A 19,737-nucleotide genomic window follows, 5' to 3' on the forward strand; every position below is an offset into this window, starting at 1 on the left:
TCAAACAAACACTCCAGTTCTTGGGTTGACCATTGGTCACAGAAAGCCTCAAATCTACTGATGGACACCACATACCCCCTCTCCAGGACCAAGAGCATGAAAGAAATCCACCCAGAGCAAAGCTTTTTTTAATACTTAAGTTATTCAGTATTAAATTTTTAGCTGGTGTCACAAGAGCAACCCAAAGCATCCTTATTGGTTGTATTAGAAAATGGCAATCTAAAAGTTACAGTCGCTTGCACTAGGAGCAGGTTTCTGATGTGCACTGAAAATTCGCTGAACCAGAAAAAACAAAGATTCGCATTAACTTGACAAGAAATCAGTAACAAGATGCCACAAGGATCGGTGCTGGCATCATTGCTGTTTTCAGTGCATACAAATGATCTGGAGCTGGATAGGCTGACTGACATATGACATATTTAATGTAGAAAAATTGAGGTAATGAGGTTGGGGAAATTAAATAGATAAATTAATTGGCTCTGGACAAAAGACACAGTAAAATACGATTGAGACTGTTGTGATAAAGGTCTTCCACCCAACACATTAACCTTTCCTCTTTAAGGTGTTGACCGCTCTGCCTGTGCAATTAAGCATTTCCTGTTTTGATTTCATATTTCCAATCTTCATAGCTGTATTTTGTCTTGTTTTCAAGTTTCTCAAAGTTTGATACCTGCACTAAGCAAAACACATCAACAACCAAAAGACGTCCAATGCGGCATGTTGCTGGTCCTCCGCAGTCCCATAGTGCCGCACGTTGCTGGTCCTCCGCGATCCGATGTTGTCACACGCCCTCGCTCTGCTGATTGGTGGGGGAATTTCAAAAACCGACTCAGTTGCTGGGAGGCGGGTTTGTAAACAAAGTGTTCGCGTCATGCTTCGCGCTGTTGGTCTTCCAGTATCCCAGAGTGCTGCGCAGATGGTTTCTTGCCGCTCGCAGTACGACTGGTAGCGGGATTGAACGAGCCAGTTTGTTGCTGGAGAACAAGTCAGACAAGGTTCAAATTACTCAAAATATTGTCATGTGTAGAAAAGCAACAGGAAAACCATGAGAACGAAAAAACCCAAATCGGCAAAACTCGGAAAGAAAAAGAAAGGTAAGAACGTTTTCCCTTCTGTTTTAAATTCTGTAATTTGACCGATGCTTCTTAGGCCGCCTTGTTGGTTGATGTTAGTAAATAGTCATCAATGGCAGCTGCAAAAAGTCAGAATCATTTACATCACAGAAGGAAGTAATTCGGCCCATTGAATCCATGCTGGCACTCCACGGAGCTATTCAGTCAGTCCCCTTCCCCCGCTCGAACCCCGAAGCCCAGTAAGTCGATTTCCTTCAAGTGGTCATCCAATTTCCTTTTGAAGTTATTGATTGTCTCTACTTCCAACCCCCTTGTGGGCAGCGATTTTCAGGTCATTACCACTCACTGCCTAAAAAAAGTTCTTTCTCACATTCCGCCTGCATCTTTTGCCTGGAACCTTCAAACTGTGTCCCCTAGGCTTTGCACCTTCAGTTAATGGGAACAGTTTTTTCTTGTCTAACTTATCTAAGCCTATTATAATCTTGTACACCTTTATTAAATCTCCCCTCATTCTCCTTTGTTCTCAGGAGAAAACTCCAGTTTTTCTAATCTAACCTTAAAACTAAAATCCTCCACCCTTGGACCCATTCTGGTAAATCTCCTCTGCACCCTCACAAGGACTCTCACATACTTCCTGAAGTGGACCAGAAGCAATACTCTAGTTGGGGCCTAACCAAAGCTTTATAAAGGTTCAGCATAATTTCCCTGTTTTTGTAGTCAATGCCTCTGTTTATAAAGCCCAAGATCCTATATGCTTTACCAGCTGCTTTACCAATGTTGAACTATAAGAAATGACCATAGGCATGACTGAAGTCCTGAACCGCAAACCTACCCAAATGGGGAAACGTTCGGTGGGTCAGTCAGATTCTGTTCTGAGAAGGGTCTGTACTTTGAAAGCTTAGCTTAGTTAACTTAGTTCTTCACAGATTCTGACTTTCCAACATTTTTGTTTTGTCATTGTTTGCTATCCAGCATTGGAAGTGTTTTTTGTTTACAAGTTAAGTAGGTCCGATTTAAATTGTCTGTCTATCCCACATGACAGATCCTTTTGGGGTCTGTAAAGATTTGACTTGCATTTATATAGGGTATCTCACAACCTCGGGACACTCCAAAGCAAGTTTGAAATGTAGTCACTGTTGTATTGTAGCAAATGTGGGTAATTTGCACACTGTAAGGGCTCACAAAAATGAGATAATTGCCAGATAATCAGTTTTAGTGATGTTGGTTGAGGCATAAATATTGGACAGAACCCTGGAGAGAACTTCAGTGCTGTTCTTCAAAATAGTGTCAGGGTATCTTTCTCATCTACCTGACAGGGCTTTGGTTTAATGTCTTATCGACCAATGGCACCTCTGACAGTGCTGGATGGGAATAAAAACAAGAAATGCTGGAAATACTCAGCAGGTCTGGCAGTATCCGTGCCGAGACAAGCAGAGTTAACGTTTCAGGTCAGTGACCTTTCTTCAGAACTGGCAAATATTAGAAATGTGAAAGGTTATAAGCAAGTTAAGCAGGGGTGGGGCAAGAGATATCAAAGGAGAAGGTGTAGCTAGGACAAGGTCACAGAATAGCTGTACAGAAGGTCATGGAGCAAAGGCAAACAATATGTTAATGGTGTGTTGAAAGACAAAGCATTCGTACAGATAGGGTGTTAACGGACTGAAGATTGAACAGCAGCAAGTACAAACATGAAAAAAAACAGTGGGTAAGCAAACTGAACAAACTAAGATGAAATAAAATAAAGTTAACACACAAAAAAACCAAAGAAAAAAATAACTAAAAATAAAAGTAAAATGGGGGCCCCGTTATGCTCTGAAATTATTGAACTCAGTATTCAGTCCAGCAGGCTGTGGTGTGCCTAATCGGTAAATGAGATGCTGTTTCTCGAGCTTGCGTTGATGTTCACTGGAACACTGCAGCAATCCCAGGACAGAGATGTGAGCAGGAGGGAGTGTTGAAATGGCAAGCAACCGGAAGCTCAGGGTCATGCTTGCGGACTGAGCGGAATAAGCAAGGAAACTTGCTGGTTACCATTAATCAACACCTTCAGGTGATGAATCATACACCTCAATGTTGAATACCAGTTGGAGGAAGCGTTGAGGGTGGCTGGGCCCAGAATGTACTCTGGGTGGGGGACTTCAACATCCATCACCAAAACTGGCTTGCTAGTCCCAGCAACAGTTGAATCGGTCGAATCCCAGAGGACATAGCTGCCAAATCGATTTGTACTGTGTAGTGAGAGCACCAACAAGAGTGAATAAACCACTTGACTATGTCTTCAAAGACTTCTGATACTAAAGGTAACATAAGAACAGTAGAAGGAAACCATTCAGCCCATCAAGTCTGTGCCAGCTCTTTGGAAGAGCAATCCAGTTAGTTCCACTCCCCTGCTCTTTCCCCATAACCGTGCAGTTTTTTTTCTAATTTACTTTTGAAAGCTACTATTGAATCTGCATCCATCACCCCGCAGACAGTGTATTCCAAATCCAAACCAGTTATTGTGTAAAGTTTTTCCTCATGTTGCCTCTTGTTTTGCCAGTCACCTTAAATAGGTGCCCTCAGTCAATCCTTCAGCTATTGGAAACAGTTTCTCCTTATCTACCACATCTAAACTCTTCATGATTTGAAGCACTTCTGTCAAACCTCATCTTAGACTTATCTGCTCTAAGGGATACAACCCCTGCTTCTCCAAGCTTTCCATGTAACTGGAATCCCTCATCCCTGGAACCATTCTAATCTCTTCTGCAGCTTCTCCAAAGCCCTTCACGTCTTTCCTCAAGTGTGATGCCCAGAATTGGGCACAATACTCTAGCTGAGGCTCAGCTACTGTTTTATATAGGTTTAGCATAACTTCCTGGCTTTTATACTCTATGCTTCTGTTCAGAAAATCCAGGATCACATATGCTTTATTAAGTGCCTTGTTAACCTGTATAGCCACGTTCAAAAAGTTGCGCATTGACACCCCCAGGCCTCTTTGCTCTTGCATCTTCTTTAAAATTGTACCATTTAGCAAATATTGTGTCTCCTCATTCTTCCTACCAAAATGTATCTCCTCACACTTTTCAATATTGAATTTTATCTGCCATGTGTCCACCCATTTCAACAGTCTGTGCCATTGCTAGCATTATGTAGTCCAGTATTATTAGCACATCAGTAAGCACATTTTTATTCTTAGTTCAGTCTTGCCCCTCTTCCGAGTCAACTTTAAATTCTACTCAGAAGAAGGTTCATGAACTTGTTGATTCTTAGTTAGTCTTCCTCCAGGCCCCAAAGTGGTAAGCAGCATAGTGGAAAAATATTCCTTCCTTGAGTACAATTGCATTTAAGACAATATTAATCTGCCAGTGTGTTTTAATTTTGTGTGATGCTCTTAATTCCTTACCACAAATTCTCACCACATTGACAGATCTGCAACCATCAGTACTCTCTGATACCTGGCTTAAAACACTTTCTACAGCCAAAAATCTAAATTTGGAAAGATAACATTTGTTTTTGTGGGGGGGGGAATTTGTTTTACATTTCATGTTCAGCAATGTTTAGAATCCAAGTAAGAACACATCGATTTACTTAAGATAATCATTATCGCTGAAAAGAGACATTGTGTCGAAGCTTTTCATCTTGCACTCGTTGGTCAAGGCATTGCCCTGAAAAATGAACGAGCGAATGGCTCACTTATTTTGTTTAGTTGAGACAGGCACAATGTGTGTACATGTTCTTTCTGTCTGCAAAGAACAGGGCTCTGTGTATTAATATATGTAGCTTCCAGGACATGCAAATGTGCCACACTGCGAGCCTGACTGATAATCATAAATTGATTGTCAGCGCAATTCTTAGCATACTGAGGATTATTTAGCAATGTTGTCCAATCACGGAATCACATCTAATGTTGGACACTGTTTTGAGTTTTGCAAGCACGGGCTGGTTGGGTACAGTCTGTACCTTGCCCGTTGCGAACAGCGGAAGGGACATGCTAAACAAAATAAGTGACAGCCTTTTGCTGGTTCATTCGTCAAGGCATTGCCCTGAGGAATCAGTCAAGCTGCCTGGTTTAAATTTCTAACAAAGCTTGGCAGTTAATTGTCAGTCACCATAAACTGGTAACGCCTCTACCAATCAGAGTCCACTTGCCAACCAATCAGCACTTTCTTCTCATATAGTATAAATTTGTTGCTTTCCCTTTACATTGGTATTCTTGCTAATTGTCCTGATGAGTGCAAGACGAAAAGCATCGACAAAATGTCTCTGTTTTCAGCAATTTCTGTATTACCAAATTACAACTTCTGTACTACCAAATGATAATCATGATCCTTAAAGTCATTATAACATTAATTTTGTTTATTTCATGTTGCAGGGATTAGTGATGTTCTACCATCTACTAGTCTGCCGCCACTTGTTGAAGGGCAGGTTCAATGTTTTCTAAGGATAACAGTCAGTAAAATCTGGTGGATCATTCCCAGGCCTTCAGCAGCCCCTCTTGTTAGATTGCGCTGGTGGGGTGAAACCTCCAATGGCACACTGTTTCGCCCTAGAGATACTTCACATGCTGAACACAAGTCTGTGAAAACAACTACACGATATGCTGTTCGCTGTGGACCAAAACAGTTCACTTCTTACCTCACAGGTTGGTTGCATCTATGCTACTTTAAATTTGGGGATTACATTAGTGTTTTCCTATAGTGCTCTGACTACCATAAAGAGATCAAGATCTGTATTACCAGTCAAATGAAATCAATTAGCAATCAAGTGATACAATGCTTAAAGAATAAACAAGTTTGAATTATACACTAAATTGAATTATATTGTTTTTGTCCAATACTGGGGATAGAAGTTAGGAATTACGAAGGAAGTCAGACAGGCCTTTTTAACCAAAGGATAACTGAACTGTGAAATAAAACCATTGAGGCAGACAGTAAAAATAGGTTGAAGAGATAACAACAAATTTCTGGGAGAGAAGGGATTCTGTGAGAGACATGAAGACAAGTGGATGGAATTGATCTGTAGCAAAGTGTAGACTTGTTCAAGTCCAATGGTCCTTTTCTGTTCTTCAAATTTATTATGTTCTAGTTGAAACTTTGGTGATTAGTGAAGGTTTTCAGGCTATTGCAGCATTCTATTTAAAAATCTTCTTGATATCTCACTTAGAAATTGGGGCAGATAGCATCCATTCATCAGGCATAATGTGACCTCCTAAGGCCCCAAAATGATGGGCAAGAAGTGCACTGCCTGCCATATTGGGTAAGGACAAACAAGTGGCATAGTTTACTCAGCTTTATAGGCTTTTTACACGATATAAGGAGCCTAATGCCTGCTTCAGTTCTCTGCTGCAATATTGGTATGCCCTGAGGCTGGCTAGCTGGCTGAAATTTTTTTAAAATTCTTTCATGTGATGTAGGCGTCACTGGCACGGCCAGCATTTGTTGCCCATCTCTAATTGCCTTTGGCACTGCGATGCATTCGTGAGGATAAGAGCTATGTGGAAAGTACATTTATAGATGTGGTCACCCCACAGCTTAAGAGTATGCAGGGAGAGAGAGAATGGGTGACCACCAGACAGTCAAAAAGAATCAGGCAGGTAGTGCAGGAGACCCCTCAGTGCATCTCCAACAGGTATTCAGTTCTGATTACCAAGGAAAGTGATGCTTCAACTGGGGAGTGCAGCCAGAGCCAAGTCCATGGCACCACGGGTGGGTCAGCTGCACAGGGGGGTACAGGGAAGACAGGAAGAGCCCTAGTGATAGGTGATTCGATCGTCACTGGAACAGGTTGGCGTTTCTGTGGCCGCAGACGTGAATCCAGGATGGTGTGTTGCCTCCCTGGTGCCTGGGTCAAAGATGTCTCTGAGCGGCTGCAGAGCAACCTGAAGGATCCAGCAGTCGTGGTCCACATCGGAACCAACGATATAGGTAGAAAGAGAGTTTTGGTCCTGCAGTCAGAATTTAGGGAGCTGGGTAAGAAATTAGGAAGCAGGAACTCAAAGGTAGTAATCTCCAAATTACTCACAGTGCCACACGCAAGTGAGTAGAGAAAAAGAAGGAGAAGACAGATAAATGCGTGGCTGGAAAGATGGTGCAGGAGGGAGGGCTTTAAACTCCTGGGACATTGGGACCGGCTCTGGGGGAGATGGGACCTGTACAGGCCGGATGGGTTGCACCTGAACAGAGTTGGGACTGAGTTCCTTGCGGGACGTTTTGTTAGCGCTGTTGGGGAAGGTTTAAACTAGTTTGGCAGGGGGGTGGGGACCTGAGGGTAGACTCAGTTGGGACAGAATCAGAAAATGGAAGGCAGAAAATTAATGGATGAGTCTGGAAGACAGAGGAAACAAAGGTTAGAAAATTAGAAAGAGTTTGGCAGTGCTCAAGGGTATCTATTTCAATGCAAGGAGTATAGCAAATAAAGCAGATGAGCTGAGGGCACAGATAGACATGTGGCAGTATGATATTGTAGCTATTACAGAAACATGGCTTAAGGAGGGACAGGAATGGCAGCTCAACATTCCTGATTACAGGGTTTTCAGACGTGATAGTGAGGAGGATAAGAAAAGAGAGGGAGCGGCAATTTTGGTCAGGGAAACTATTACAGCTGTGAGGAGGGATGATCTCTGTTGGAAGGTTCATCAAATAAGGCCATATGGATTGAGCTAAGGAACAAAGAAGGGGCAATCACACTGCTGGGAGTGTATTATAGACCCCCAAACAGTCAGAGGGAGATAGAAGAGCAGATATGTAGGCAAATCTTTCAGAAGTGCAAGAACAATAGGGCAGTAATAACAATTGTAACTACCCCAATATTAACTGGGATAGTTTTAGTGTGAAAGGAATTGAGGGAGCAGAATTCTTGAGCATTCAGGGGAACTTTTTTGCCCAGTATGTAGCAAGTCCAACAAGAGAGGGTGCAGTTTTAGGAATTGAAGGCAGGTGGAAGGGGTGGCAGTGGGAGAGCATTTTGGTGGTCGTGATCATAATTATGGTTTTAACATAATTATGGAAAAGGACAGACATAGAACAGGAGTTAGAGTTCTCAATTGGAGCAAGGCCAATTTTGCTAAACTGAGGAGTGATTTACCGAATAAAAACAAGGAATGCTGGAAATACTCAGCAGGTCTGGCAGCATCTGTGGAGAGAGAAGCAGAGTTAACATTTCAGGTCAGTGACCCTTCATCAGTTTGCAGACAACACAAAGCTTGGCTGTGTAGTAGATAGCGAGGAGGATAGCTGTCGGCTGCAGGAAGATATTTCCCTCCCCTTCCTCGACTTCTCTGTCTCCATCTCTGGGGATAGGCTGTCTACTAATATTCATTATAAGCCCACCGACTCCCACAGCTACCTCGACTGCACTTTCACACCCTGCCTCCTGAAGGACTCCATTCCATTCTCCCAGTTGCTCCGTCTCCGACGCATCTGCTCTGATGATACTACCTTCCATGACAGCACTTCTGATATGTCTTCCTTTTTCCTCAACCGAGGATTCCCCCCCCCACTGTGGCTATCAGGGAACTCAACCGTGTCTGGCCCATTTCCCGCACCTCTACCCTCACCCCTTCCCCTCCCTCCCAGAACCGCGGCAGGGCTCCCCTTGTCCTCACTTTCCACCCTATCAGCCTCCATATCCAAACGATCATCCTCCGCCATTTCTGCCACCTCCAGCGTGATGCCACAACCAAAGGCATCTTCCCCTGTCAGCATTCCGAAGGGATCGTTCCCTCCATGACACCCTGGTCCACTCCTCCATTACCCCCACCACCTCGTCCCCTTCCCACGGCACCTTCCTCTGCAATCACAGGAGGTGTAATACCTGCCCATTTACCTCCTCTCTCCTCACTACCCAAGGCCCCAAACACTCCTTTCAGGTGAAGCAGCGATTTACTTGTACTTCTTTCAATGTAGTATACTGTATTCGCTGCTCACAATGTGTTCTCCTGTACATTGGGGAGACCAAATGCAGACTGGGTGACCGCTTTGCGGAACACCTCCGCTCAGTCCACAAGCATGACCCCGAGCTTCCAGTTGCTGGCCATTTCAACACACCCCTTCTCATCTCCTCTCTGTCCTGGGATTGCTGCAGTGTTCCAGTGAACATCAAGCAAGCTCGAGGAACAGCATCTCATTTACCGATTAGGCACGCGACAGCCTGCCGGACTGAACATTGAGTTCAATAATTTCAGAGCATGATGGGCCACCCATTTTACTTTTATTTTTAGTTATTTTTTCTTTTTTGTATTTTAGTTTGTTTCTGCTGTGCCTACCCACTTTTTTCATGTTTGTACTTGTGGCTATTAAGTTTTAAGTCCATTAACACCCTATCTGTACTAATGCTTTGTCTTTCAGCACACCATTAACATATTGTTTGCCTTTGCTCCATGACCTTCTGTACAGCTATTCTGTGACCTTGTCCTATCAACACCTCTTTTGTTATCTCTTGCCCAACCCTGCTTTACTTTCTTAAAATCTTTTACATTTCTTATATCTGCCAGTTCTGAAGAAGGGTCACTGACCGGAAACGTTAACTCTGCTTCTGTCTCCACAGATGCTGCCAGCCCTACTGAGTATTTCCAGCATTTCTTCTTTTTTTTATGGAAGATATTGATGGTCTAGTCTGATGGACAGAAAAGTGGCAAATGGAATTCAGCCTGGAGAAGTGTACGATGATGCATTTGGGGAGGTCAAACAAGGCAAAGGAATACATGATAAATGGGAAAATACCGAGGAGAAGTGTAGAGGAAGTGAGGGACCTTGGAGTGAATGTCCACAGATCCCTGAAGGCAGCAGGACAGGTCGATAAGGTGGTTAAGAAGGCATATGGAATCCTTTCCTTTATTAGCCAAGGTATAGAATATAAGAGCAGGGAGGTTATGCTGGAACTGTATAAATCATTAGTTAGACCACAACTTGAGTACTGTGTGCAGTTCTGGCCACCTCAATACAGAAGCTGGAAAAATGCAGCTATGAGGAAAGATTGGATAGGCTGGGGTTGTTCTCCTTGGAACAGAGAAGATTGAGGGGAGATCTGATTGAAATGTACAAAATTTTGTGGGACCTGGATAGACTGGAGGTAAAGGGTCTATTCAGTTTAGCAGAGAGGTCAGTGACAAGGGGACATAGATTTAAAGTGATTGGTAGAAAAATTAGAGGGTAGATGAGGAAAAACTTTTTCACCCAGAAGGCGATGGGGGTCTGGAACTCACTGTCTGAAAGAGTAGTTGAGGCAGAAACCGTCAACTCATTCAAAAGGAGTCTGGATATGCACCTCAAGTGCCGTAATCTGCAGGGCTACGGACCAAATGCTGGAAGGTGGGATTAGAAATAGGTGGATTGTTTTTCGGCCACCACGGACACAATGGGCCAAGTGGCTTTTTTCTGTGCCTTAAACTTTCTATGATTCTATTCTATGACAACTGAGTGGCTTGCTAGGCTATTTCAGAGGGCATTTAAGAGTTAACCACATTGCTGTGGGTTTGAAGTCACATGTAGGCCAGACCAGGTAAGGACGGCAGATTTCCTTCCATAAAGAAGGTAAGTGAACCAGATGGGTTTTTACAACAATTGATAGTTTCATGGCACCATTACTGAGACTAGCTTTCAATTCCAGATTTTTTTAAAATTAAATTTAAATTCCACCACCTACCACGGTGGGATTTGAACTCCTGTCCCAAGGGCGCTCACCTAGGCCACTGGATTACTGGTTTGGTGACATTACCACTGCGCCACCATCTCCACATCCACGCTATTGTCTCCCCAATCATTCAGGGGAATCAATCCTCTAAAGCACCTGCAAAAAGAGGTAAGTTGTTTGCTTGTAAAGCACCATCTTGATCACTGCTGGCTTTGAGTTCCCAAACACTGGCCTGGCCTGGCCTCTGATCTTCCGATGTTAATGACTTTGTCACCCTTTCAATCTCCCTCCATGACCACTGATCTCACTCTTTCCTCCCAACCCTAAGGCCAGCGTTCCTGCTGCTAAGGCCTGCCATTCCCTGCTTATCTATGCCACTATAGCGTCAGCAGTGGCCTGATCTTTATTCCATCTTCCCTGGTCTCGTTGTGAGTCCTGATGCCTAAAATCCAGGTCTCCCTGGCTCACTCCATTCTGCAGCAAAAATGGGTGCTGCTGAATTTCTAGGCCCACACACTTTAGATAATGAAGATTAAGTTTTCTATTACATTTATCTTTAAAGTCTTTCTTTAAATCCAAGTAAAGTATTTCTGTGCTTATCTGAATTATGAAATTATTGTTCTAGTTTTTATTGGATAAACAATTATCAAAATGGTAGAAACTTTCCTTTGATACCATGTCATTTTTTAAAAAGTACAAAGGAAGATTAATGTGCATCTCTCGTGATGAAAGTATTACAATGAGTCAGCAATTATCGTAGAAAGAAAAATCGTTAGAAAAATATCAATATTTGAATTATTTGATTTGTAAGATTTATAGGAGTCAGTAGACTGCTTCTGTGCTGCAGACCAAGAAGAAAGCAGGACTTGTTTATTAGCAACAATGTTGAAGGCAAATAGACTTTGTATTTTAGTACGAATCAGTACGCAATTGTGTTTATAGTATCGACACTTTATGAAGTAACTCAGTACTGCAACAACAACTTATATTTATATAGCACCTTTAACATAATAAAATGTCCCATGGTGCTTTTCAGGAGCATTATAAAACAAAATATGACCCCAAGCAACATTACGAGATATTTGGTCATCTGACAAAAAGCTTGGTCAAAGAGGTAGATTTTAAAGAATGTCTTAAAGGAGGGTAGAGAGGCGTAGGGAGGATATTCCAGAGCTTAGGGCCTAGGCAACTGAAGGCATGGCCACCAGTGGTGACGCGATTAAATTTGGGGATGCTGGAGAGGCCAGAATTAGAGAAGCGCAGATATCTCGGAGGGTTATGGGGCTGGAGGAGATTACAGATGGGGAAGGTGGGGGGGGTGGCGGGGATGGCACGAGACCAAGCAGGGATTTGAAATCAAGGATGAGAATTTGAAAATGAAGATGTTATTTGACAGGAGCCAATATAGGTCAGCAAGCACAGGAGTGATAGGGGACCGGGACTTGGTGCAAGTTAAGCAGAGCTTTGGATGACCTCGAGTTTACGGAGGGTGGAATGTGGGAGACCAATCAGGAGTCCAGAGGTAACAAAGGCACGAATGAGGGTTTCAGCAGCACTTGAGCTGAGAGAGGGGCAAAGTCGAGTGATGTTAGGGCGATGGAAATAAGTGGTGATGGCGCGAGTATGAGGTAAGAAGCTCATCTCTGGGTCAAATGTGACACCAAGGTTGTGAACAGTACTGCTGAACCTTGCTCAGCTGAATTGTAAATCAGTCATACTCAACATAATTTCAAATAAATTGTGAATCAGAACAAATAGATCACATTTTATTTAGTATTAACTAATCATACAAAATAAACAAGCAAATTTTTGTGAGATTTTCAAAATGCCATTAAGTTTTATGTCCTTTGTTTAACAGTTGTCACTTGGGTATGTATTGACATACTTGAGTTGCTTCCTTATATTTGAAATAGCTACAAATATTCATGGAGGAGTGATTTGGCAGGAAATTTACAGTGAATTATTTTAAACTAAGGTTGGTGACTACTCCACAGATCCTGATTTTGACAAATTAACTGAACAATAAAACTTGATTCTGTTTAACCGCTTTTATGAATGCCTGTTGTAAACCATTCCTCCAAGTTTTTGTGTGACCAGGATTTGCTTCCATCAGATTTCCTAAAACTCATTTATCTGGCTCCAATCACAAGGGTCCACAAATGAAAATGGTGACAGTCCTGTGTTTTACTGTAGACAAAGTCTTCCCTATAACTTTCACAGAGCTCTTTCACCTGTGCTTAAAAACTGTGGGAAGACACTGCTGTCACTTCGACTATGCAAGATTTGAAATTAGTTTGTAACTTTACAGAACAATTTTGCCTATGATTTAAACTGTTACCCCCCCATAGGAATATTAAATTTTATGTGAGCTGGCTTTTATCTAAGTTTTCTTCTGGAGGAGCTAGTCTGATGTTGCGTACAAATGAGCAGTACTGTGCTTGGGCTGAATTCAGGTTTTTCACTGTGAAATCAAGAACTCATTATTTCATGGGGTCTAATAATTATGGAGTTTCTTATTTCTCTTATTCATCAGCTTCCTATAATTTACATGTTCTTAACCTTTAAGTGATGTCATGATTTTAATTTTACTGCAGAAAAAAAAACTTATTTTTCTGTGTATCTCTGGTTTGTTTGTCCAGTAGAAAAGCTGTTAAATGCTGGATTAGATCTGCTTGCTGTTTTGCTCAACTGTGTACTTTTTTGACATGATAGATATGGGAATGTTGGTATTGGAAGTGATGACAAAACCTGACCATCTTCCTGTTGGTCGAGTTCAAATAAATGGAATATCACAGCTATCACCAACCTGTGGTATTAGTGGGTCCTTCACAGTGATTTCACCAACCTCAGAGAAGCTCGGAGAACTACAGGTTAGAACTATTGTGCTCATTGATATTTCTATGTTAAGAAATGTGATCTGATCAACTGTTTGTTTAGAATGGTTTGGGACTTAGCTAGAGCAGGCCAATACAAATAATGTTCTATAGTAATTTTGCTTGCTTAAATAGGCATACAAAGAGGTAGGATGTAGAAATTGAAAATTGTAGTGATAGGGTGTTGGAGTTTGACTTTGTTATTTTACTTTGCTACTCGTGTTTTTTATGCACTTGGTTTCCAATTTTAGCCATGTAACCATAACAGTAGGCAGCATCATGTCCAGGTGAGAGTTGGTGTTCAGCAGTTAGTAGCACTCTTTACTGTGAGGCATAGGTCTGTGGATCCAAGCTCCACTGCATGAATTTGAGCACATATTTGAAGCTGACATTTCAGTAGTACAAGTGGAATGCTGCATTGTGGGAGCTTTTGTCTTCAGGGTGAAGGAGTAAACCAAGACCCATTCTGGCTGTTGATAATTTGGAACTATTTGAAAATGAGCAAGCAGTTCTCCAGGTGTCCTGTCCAATGTTCATCCCTTAGCCAACGTCACTAGAAATTGGTCCATTCATCTCATTTGCTATTTATGAGACCTTTTCTGAGTGTGAATTGGCTGCTGCTTTTGCCTACATAACAATATTAACTGCAGTTCAAAACAAAGTTCAATGAATACAAAGCACTTTGAAAGATATAAGCACTGCATTGTCCATGTACAAATTTAAAAAAAAAAAAATTCATCTTGGTAAGGACAGTTAAGTGAAAGAGAAGGTCATGGGTGTTCAACATGGAGGAGAACTGATTCATCAGCTGAGGGAGGGTGGTAGGTGGTAATCAGCAGGAGGTTTCCTTGGCCATCTTTGACTTGATACTATAAGACTTCATGGGGTCTGGAATCAATGTTGAGGACTTCCAGGGCAATTGCCTCCCTCCTGTGTCCCACTGTGCCACCACCTCCAGTGAGTCTGTCCTGCCAGTGGAACAGGACATACCCAGGAATGGTGATTGTGGTGGCTGGGACTTTGGATGTAAGGTATGTTTCTGTGAGTATGACTGTGTCAGACTTTTGCTTGACTAGTCGATGGGATGGCACTCCCAATTTTGGCACAAGCCCCCAGATGTTAGTAAGGTGAACTTTGCAGGGTCGACAGGGCTGGGCTTGCCGTGTCATCTTTGGTGCGTAGGTTGATGCTGGGTGTTCCATCCAGTTTTATTCCTTTTCAAGCTTTGTGTAGCAGCCTTTTACAATTGAATGGCTTGCTAGGCCATTTCAGAGGGCACTTAAGAATCAACCACATTGCTGGTGGATCTGAAGTCACATGTAGACCAGACCAGGTAATTACGGCAGATTTTTTTCCATTATGGGCATTAGTGAACCAAATGGGTTTTTATGACAATCAGTGGTAGTTTCATGGTCGCATTTATTGAGTCTGGCTTTCAATTGCAAATTTTATTTTATTAATTCATTGAATTTATTAATTAAATTTAAATTCCATCAGCTGCCCTGGTGGGATTAGAACCCGTGTCCCCAGAGTATTAGCCTGGATCTATAGATTACTAGTCCAGTGACATTACCACCATGGCACTGTCTCCCCTTGCGCTCCAGAACTCTAGAGCAAAGTGGAAATTTGCTCTTGTTTGCCTTCTCCACAAAAAGCATGATAATCCTATCTGGCCATCCCATTGGGCTACTTTCAAAGATCAGCAAAGGGGTGCAAGAGGTTGTCGACAGTGCTATCAAGCAGCACTTCCTCACCAATAACCTGCTCACTAAACATCAGTTTGGGGCCCGAGAGGATCACATGGCTCCAGACCTTATTACAGCCTTGTCCAAGCATGGATAAAAAAGCTGAATTCCAAAGCTAAAGTGAGAGTGAATGTGCTTAACATCAAGATAGCATTTGCCCAAGTATACAATCAGGGAGCCCAAGCAAAGTTGAAGTCAATGGGAATTGGGGAAAACGCTCCACTGGTTGGAGTTGTAGCTAGAACAAAGGAAGATGCTTGTGGTTGTTGAAGGCTAATCATCTCAGCCCCAGGGCATCACTGCAGAAGTTCCTCAGGGCAATGAATATGTGCAATATGCAATGCGCAATGATCTGATCAGGGTAGCCATTATCCGGCAGGATAGCTTTGCTGCGCCATATTTCGACATCATGCCTGCACGGTGAGCAAATGGCTTGGTCCCTATTGGCCGATTAAACCCAATATTATAGGGCGTGGAGCTGTAGAAATCCCAATGCGTATATTGACGAGTGATGGTAGATATGCGGTAGACAGCAGTAGAGAATCCATTAGCGGATTTCTCAACTAGCACGTCGAGGAAAGGGAGCTCATTAGACTGCTCCATTTCAAAAGTAAGTTTGAGCGCAGGATGGAGCGCGTTAAAGTGTGTAAGGAAATTCTTACATGCAGCTGCAGATTCAAATGTAGCAGACATACCATCTATGTATCGGAAATATACAAGGGCTAGGTTAGGGGTCATTCCATAGAAAGCGAATGAGCCTAAGGCTGCCACTTTCAGATTTGACATGTGCCCAGTCTACCTCAAATTACCCTGGAAGGGTAAGGTATCTCAAAAATATGAGCAATAGGTCAAGCTAGCCATTTCACACTGCTACTATGCAGTAACAACACAAGTGGTATTTTCCACTAACAGGATGCTGCCATCAAGCCAAAAAGATGTTCTGCTTACCACACAAATGAGTAATGTGGTATATGAGTGCCAGTGCGATGCCAGGTATGTAAGCCGTACGTTCCAACAACAGGCAGATCATATCAAACAGCACATCCCTTTGGCTGTTTGCAATTGGCAGAGTACTCAGCATACTCAATCAGCCCGTACTTGCAAAACTCAGAACACATTGTCTAACATTAGATGTTATTCAGCAATTGAACAGCACTTGTTGAACAATCCCAAGTGCACTAAGAATTACATTAACAACCACTTTAATATTACCAGTAGGGCTCGCAATATGGCTCACTTATGCATGCTAGAAGCTACATATATTCATATGCAGGGACCTGCCCTCTGCAGGCAAAGTGAACATGTCCAGGTGTTGCACCTTTTTTGAATTAAACTAAGAGATGAGGGATAGTTGTTCCTTGGTGCATTCTCAATGGTAACGCCTCGACCAATCAAAGCCTACTTGTCAACCAATCCGCACCTTTTTCTCATGCAGTCTGAATTGTTGCTCCCTTTGAAATTTGGCATTCTTATGTCTGTGCTTCAACTGCATGTCTCTTCTTTTCCAGCAATATAATGACAATTGTGAAATTCAGTTCCCGAAAGCACCCATATACTATTTAATAAAAATGAATTTACTTCATGCAGTCACTATGAATCGTTGGCTCTGGTTTTATTCCTTACATGGAGTAAACATCTTTTTAAAAAATAGCTCATTGTCTGACTCACTGAGTAAATCTGTGAAAAGTCTGCTAGTATTTTTCTTGAGCGGGTTTTTGTTGAAAGGCAGAACTGGAGCATGAGTAGGCCAAAGACCCCTTGCGAGTACTCTGCCATTTAATAAGATGGCTGGTCTGATCTGGGCCTCAACTCCCCTTTCTTGCCATAACCTTTGACTTCCCTATAGTTCAAAAATCTGCTAGCAATACAAGATAAAGAAAGGCAAGGAATACCTTCATATTAAGATAACATGAGCAGCTTTGCTTGATGCTTGACATTACTTTGCCAGTCCTTCTCTGCAGCAAAGTAAAATAAATGGGAAACCATAGACTGCTCCATTATTTTGTAAGTGCAAATAACGTATTTGCATTGTTGTGTTGGCCCTTTGGTTATACCCTTCTATGATCACTAATACTAAGTGATGTGTATATTAACAAAATCATCATTTCTCTCCTTTATATCGTAAGTACACAGACAATTATTTTGTTAGAAATTAGATAAGCTGCTCTAGTATTGCATACTTCAGTGCCTTATGTGTACCCTTAATTTCTGCAGTGTCATGTTCCAACGGTTTAAACATGAATTTGATGTACATGATACCATCCTAAAACTGCGCAGCATTGCAGCATTATGTGGTTAATACTGAGCATTGTTTTCAGACTTGTTCATCAGTATAATGAAAGGAAATCAATTCAGCCAGTCACTTCGAGAGGTATGACCTCCTTTTAGTGTGTGCAATACCAGACCATATTACTTCATTTCATACTTTGTAAAGCATGTAATAAAATATAAAATAAAATTGTCTCACATTATTCTTGCTGACCATTTAAGCTAACTTCTGTCATTGGCACAATTGTTAGGTATCACTTGCTCTGGAATCTCTGTCAGATGCTTGCGACAGCAGCAGTTCTGCTCCAACCACAGATGCAAGTGTGGATGGTGCAGTTTCAGTCCAAAGCTCTGCGGCACTGCATACTTCAAGGACAGGATCGTTTGAAAATCTTATTGAACTTTCTGCTCCTCGTAAATTGTCCATAACCAGTGCAAGTGGAAAGGAATCACTGTCCTGTAGCACCTGTAATACCCCAAGGTAAATGGCAACAAAATAAATCTTCAGGTTGTTTTGAGTGTGTGTTTTCAATAATATTTGCCAGTGGTCACATCAAGTGTGCCCAGATTTTGCATGAATATAAAACAGCTTGCACGTCTGCAGTGCCTTTAACATAGAAAAACCCTCCAAGACGCTTATATAGTGTAATTTTTAAAAAATGGTAACCAAGCTAAAGAAAGCTATTAAGAGGGGTAACCAAAGGCTTGGTCAGAGGATGGTTTTAAGGAGGGTCTTAAAAAGGATAGTGAGGTGGAGAAGCAGATGTTCCACTGCTTGGGACCCTAGGCAGCTGAAGGTGCAGCTACAATTGTGTGGCAAAGAGAGAGGATAGGAGTGTTCAGGACGTTGTATGGCTGGATGGGGTTAGAGAGATAGGAAGGGGCTCAGCCATGGTGGGATTTAAACGTGAGAATTTTAAACTGGGGGACTCGGAGCCAATGTAGATTAGTGAGAACAGAGGGTGATGGGTAAGCAGGACTTGATGTGGGATAGGTTATAAACAGTTTTGACTGCTTGGGAGACTTCAATGTCGATCATCAAGAATGGTTTGATAGTATCACCACTGGCCTAATGCAACAGGCTGGGCTTGCAGCAGGTGATGAAGGAATGACCTGCTTGACGTCATTCTTACTAATCAACTGACACAGATGTATTTGTCCATGGTAGGAGCGACCACCACACAGTCCTTGTGGAAACAAGTCCCCTCCTCATACTAAGAATTATCATTTGCACAAGTCAATACCTTTCTCTGGGGGTAGGGTTTTAGTTGTACTTTATTTCTTGATTCCATTTCTGCTGATATATCCCAAGCTCTGAGCATGTTCCATCTCAGATTGCAGCCAGTGTTTTCTGTCAGTGACTTTCCACTGTTGTAAAAAAATGTAGGGTACACTGACTGTACCTGGAAACTGTGCTGCTTCTTGAATTTGGTAAATTTGTTGGCCATTTTCTTCAAGACTTTGACTGTGTTCTCCCTCCTGCTAGCAGCACCAAGCCTTGGATTTTGCCCGCTTCTTTGCTCCTGAGATGGGCTCTAGATCCAGACCTCAGTGCTATATGCCTCTGCCGTTCTATAACCCATGAGCATTTCTGCCTCATGAGCCCTGTGCTGTTCTCCCAGCTGCTACTGGACCTGTCTGCCTCTGGGTCTGGTCTTGTATTGTAGACGTGACAATTATCTTTATCCAAAAGAGTAAGTGGATTGCTTGGTATAGCCCTAAAGTAGACAGACCATAATATCTCAGGTTCAGTTCTCAAAATCTGTTGAATAGCTCATCTCAGTTGGGGGGAAGGTGGGACAGTGTCCACATGCCTAGAGTGTCCCTAGGTATGGGAGGAAAATCAGCCTGAAGCTGTCCAGTGTTCCTTCTGGAAGTGTGCTTGTATGTGTACCAATCTGGGATTTGATTAGGTCATGTTATGGTGCCCTTCACAGTCAACCAGCTTGCTGGCACTTTCTGTCCAGGCTCAGATGTGAAGAAACCCTATTTAGGTGAATTATTGGATGACTGCTGGTGCTAATGAAACCAGGCTTCAACAAGTCAACAACTTTAGAAGGGAAGCGGTAGGTAAAAAATTAGAGAGGGCGGAACAATATGTAGAGCATACGAATTAGGAGTAGGAAGAGGCCACTCAGCCCCTCGAACCTGCTCCGCCATTCAGTAAGA

At 42.4% G+C, this 19,737-nt stretch overlaps 1 protein-coding gene across 4 annotated transcripts in view; it reads left to right on the plus strand.

The window, feature by feature from the left end:
• The first annotated feature begins 906 nt into the window (after positions 1–906).
• Positions 907–19,737, plus strand: part of c2cd3 (C2 domain containing 3 centriole elongation regulator) — a 192,875-nt gene continuing 174,044 nt past the window's right edge. For all 4 annotated transcript variants that reach the window (XM_068033364.1, XM_068033366.1, XM_068033365.1 and 1 more), the window contains exons 1-4: positions 907–1,094; positions 5,425–5,694; positions 13,395–13,552; positions 17,820–18,049. In XM_068033364.1, the coding sequence (XP_067889465.1) occupies positions 1,046–1,094; positions 5,425–5,694; positions 13,395–13,552; positions 17,820–18,049 (707 nt within the window). In that variant the 5' untranslated portion in view covers positions 907–1,045. The remainder of the gene's footprint in view (positions 1,095–5,424; positions 5,695–13,394; positions 13,553–17,819; positions 18,050–19,737) is intronic.

The sequence above is a fragment of the Heterodontus francisci genome, chromosome 6 (genome assembly GCF_036365525.1).
Source record: "Heterodontus francisci isolate sHetFra1 chromosome 6, sHetFra1.hap1, whole genome shotgun sequence".
Lineage (NCBI taxonomy): Eukaryota > Metazoa > Chordata > Chondrichthyes > Heterodontiformes > Heterodontidae > Heterodontus > Heterodontus francisci.